Source organism: Myzus persicae, unplaced genomic scaffold (genome assembly GCF_001856785.1).
Source record: "Myzus persicae strain clone G006 unplaced genomic scaffold, MPER_G0061.0, whole genome shotgun sequence".
Taxonomy (NCBI): Eukaryota; Metazoa; Arthropoda; class Insecta; order Hemiptera; family Aphididae; genus Myzus; species Myzus persicae.
Window position 1 is genome coordinate 653 of NW_019102268.1, and position 2,377 is coordinate 3,029.

Sequence of the window (2,377 nt, forward strand, 5' to 3'; positions counted from 1 at the left end):
GCGGCCCGCAAAAATGTTCAAACCCGTGACCATTTTATAAAAATTAGAAGTTTGTCCTCCAATGTCTTCTACCCTCCTATAGTAATAGTGTTTCGAGACAAACTGATATTCTCGAATACAGACATTTTTTACTTATCGTGTACAGAGATACAAATTAAATACAAAAATAGATACGTCATTGTAAAATTAATACATTTATCATCGCTCCACTAGGAATTTAAAACCGAAATGTCCAATGTACGGTAATAATAACAATTTATTTTTAAAAAAATGGTTGTAACTTTTAATATCTCATGTAAATATTATAATATATATTTAAAACTATTATTTCGTATGTACATAATGTTATGTTTTCATATTTATAATTCAGTTTTTATGTCTTCTGGCACATTAAATTCAAAAAATTCGGTTAATGGTAAACTACTCCAAAATGCATAGTTCCCATGGTTCGATTGTTCTCTGGCTTCAAATGTTTGTTGTTGAGTAATCTTAGTGAACCTTAAAGGATCTGCTGGATTCTTAGAAACAGGTAACCAGATTTCTGAATTTCCAATAGCTGGTACTCTATAAAAGTAAAAATAAAATTATAACCACTCATTGATACGCATATAGAATATAAAAAAAATTATAAAATATTTATATTGAAGAAGATGTGGAACTTATACATATATTTTTTGATACGTATATAGAATATAGACTAGAATGAGATGAGGAACTCAATATAAGATTTCATAAAAATTCATAGAAATTATTAATTAAACAATACAATTCAGATAGTTACCCAAATTTAATAAAGGTTGCCCAAATATTAACCATAGTTTTGATCATCTTTGTATCATCTTCATTGTCGTGAACAGAGAAACCTTCCATGTTTAATAAATAAAGGATTTCATCGCAATGAGTTACGTCTAATTGTGTATTAGTTATGACGAATTAAGAAATCTGTGTTACGCTAGCAAAAATATTTATTTAAAATATGTTACTTACTTGATCCTCGGGAGTATGATTTTGGATCTAAACTAGCTATGAAAGAATAATTACCACTGTAGCCAAATTCATAGAAATATACAGGCGCCGTATTCTTTGCAGCAATGTGCTGAGCTGCTTTACTCACAGCATATCCAAAAGTTCTATCTGAAATCATCTGAATAATGTTGATATTATTTATTTAGATTATCATTTAATGCAGACAAACACCTTTACAATTGGATAGGCGTGCAACTACGAATTGACAATTAGACAAATGTGCACTATTATAAACACAAATCTTTTTCGAAAATGTGACATAAAAAAGTTTTATAACCCAAATATTTGAAACCCATATTTTTTTAGTTCTACACTGGCATATTTTGACGTTATGGCATATTGTTCTTTTTAATGTTCAGTTTAGTCCTGTGTTTGAATGAAGTATCAAGTATGCAGTGTGGTTCACCAAGCACGCTAACCCCCATTCCCTCTTTAATAATGAATTTATTCAAATTCTGATTTTTGGAATTTGTATATATAGTCATATAAATTTTTAAAATTTTTTAAATTCTTGAATTTTTTTATACTACTTAATTACTATTATGTGGAGATATAAACTTCTGTTTTTCAAATGAGAACCATTTTTTCTCTGTAAATTATTTAGAATTTAGATTTAAAATGTTGATAAATATCTAATTCAAGAGTAGATTGAGAATTTTCTTAGTTCTTAAAATGTTTGTATTTGGGATAATTTGAAAAATTTTCAATAATCTTAAAATATGGTCTTTAAGTAAGCATATTTTAAAATTATACAAATTAGATTTTAATTAACTACATTATTAAAGAAAAAAAGAGGTGGGAATGCTTGGTGAATCACTCTGTACATATTCTCAATGTGGTATTTTTTGTTTTCAATTTTTGTTCAATGGCGATAATACCTAACAACTGCAAATAAATACGATCACAAGACAAATTTTTTTCGAATCATTTATGTACAATGTACATATCCAAATCAATTACATACACTAAGGTTAGGTTACACCTTCCTATAATAATATGCTTTCAATTCATAAATTTGTAAAAATAAGTAGATTGTTATAACTAATGAGTTCTAGTACCTCATATAAATATATTTAGTCTAACTTGATTAATTGTATCGAGGTAGGTACCAAAAAATCATGTTAATTTTAAATTTGTCAGTTCATTATAGATTTGATCTAATACTGATTATACTTTAATAGTAAGTAAATTATTCAAGTAGTATATTAAATTGATTCAAAAAATTAAAATTAAAAAAATCAGAAAATGGTCAAACATTTTTTTAAATATTAGCTTCCTATTCCTAGTATAAACTTACTTTTGCAAGATTGCTTTTGGTTTCTTTTGATATTGGTTTGTCACCAAAGTAAAA

At 26.6% G+C, this 2,377-nt stretch overlaps 1 protein-coding gene across 1 annotated transcript; it reads right to left on the reverse strand.

The window, feature by feature from the left end:
* Positions 1–307: 307 nt before the first annotated feature.
* LOC111031695 (esterase E4-like) lies at positions 308–2,371 on the reverse strand. The gene is made up of 4 exons (XM_022311745.1): positions 2,324–2,371; positions 988–1,144; positions 782–908; positions 308–564 (listed from the first exon to the last, which is right to left on the reverse strand). The coding sequence occupies exons 2-4, from the start codon at positions 1,142–1,144 to the stop codon at positions 360–362; spliced, it is 489 nt and encodes a 162-aa protein (XP_022167437.1). The 5' UTR covers positions 2,324–2,371; the 3' UTR covers positions 308–359.
* Positions 2,372–2,377: the final 6 nt, after the last annotated feature.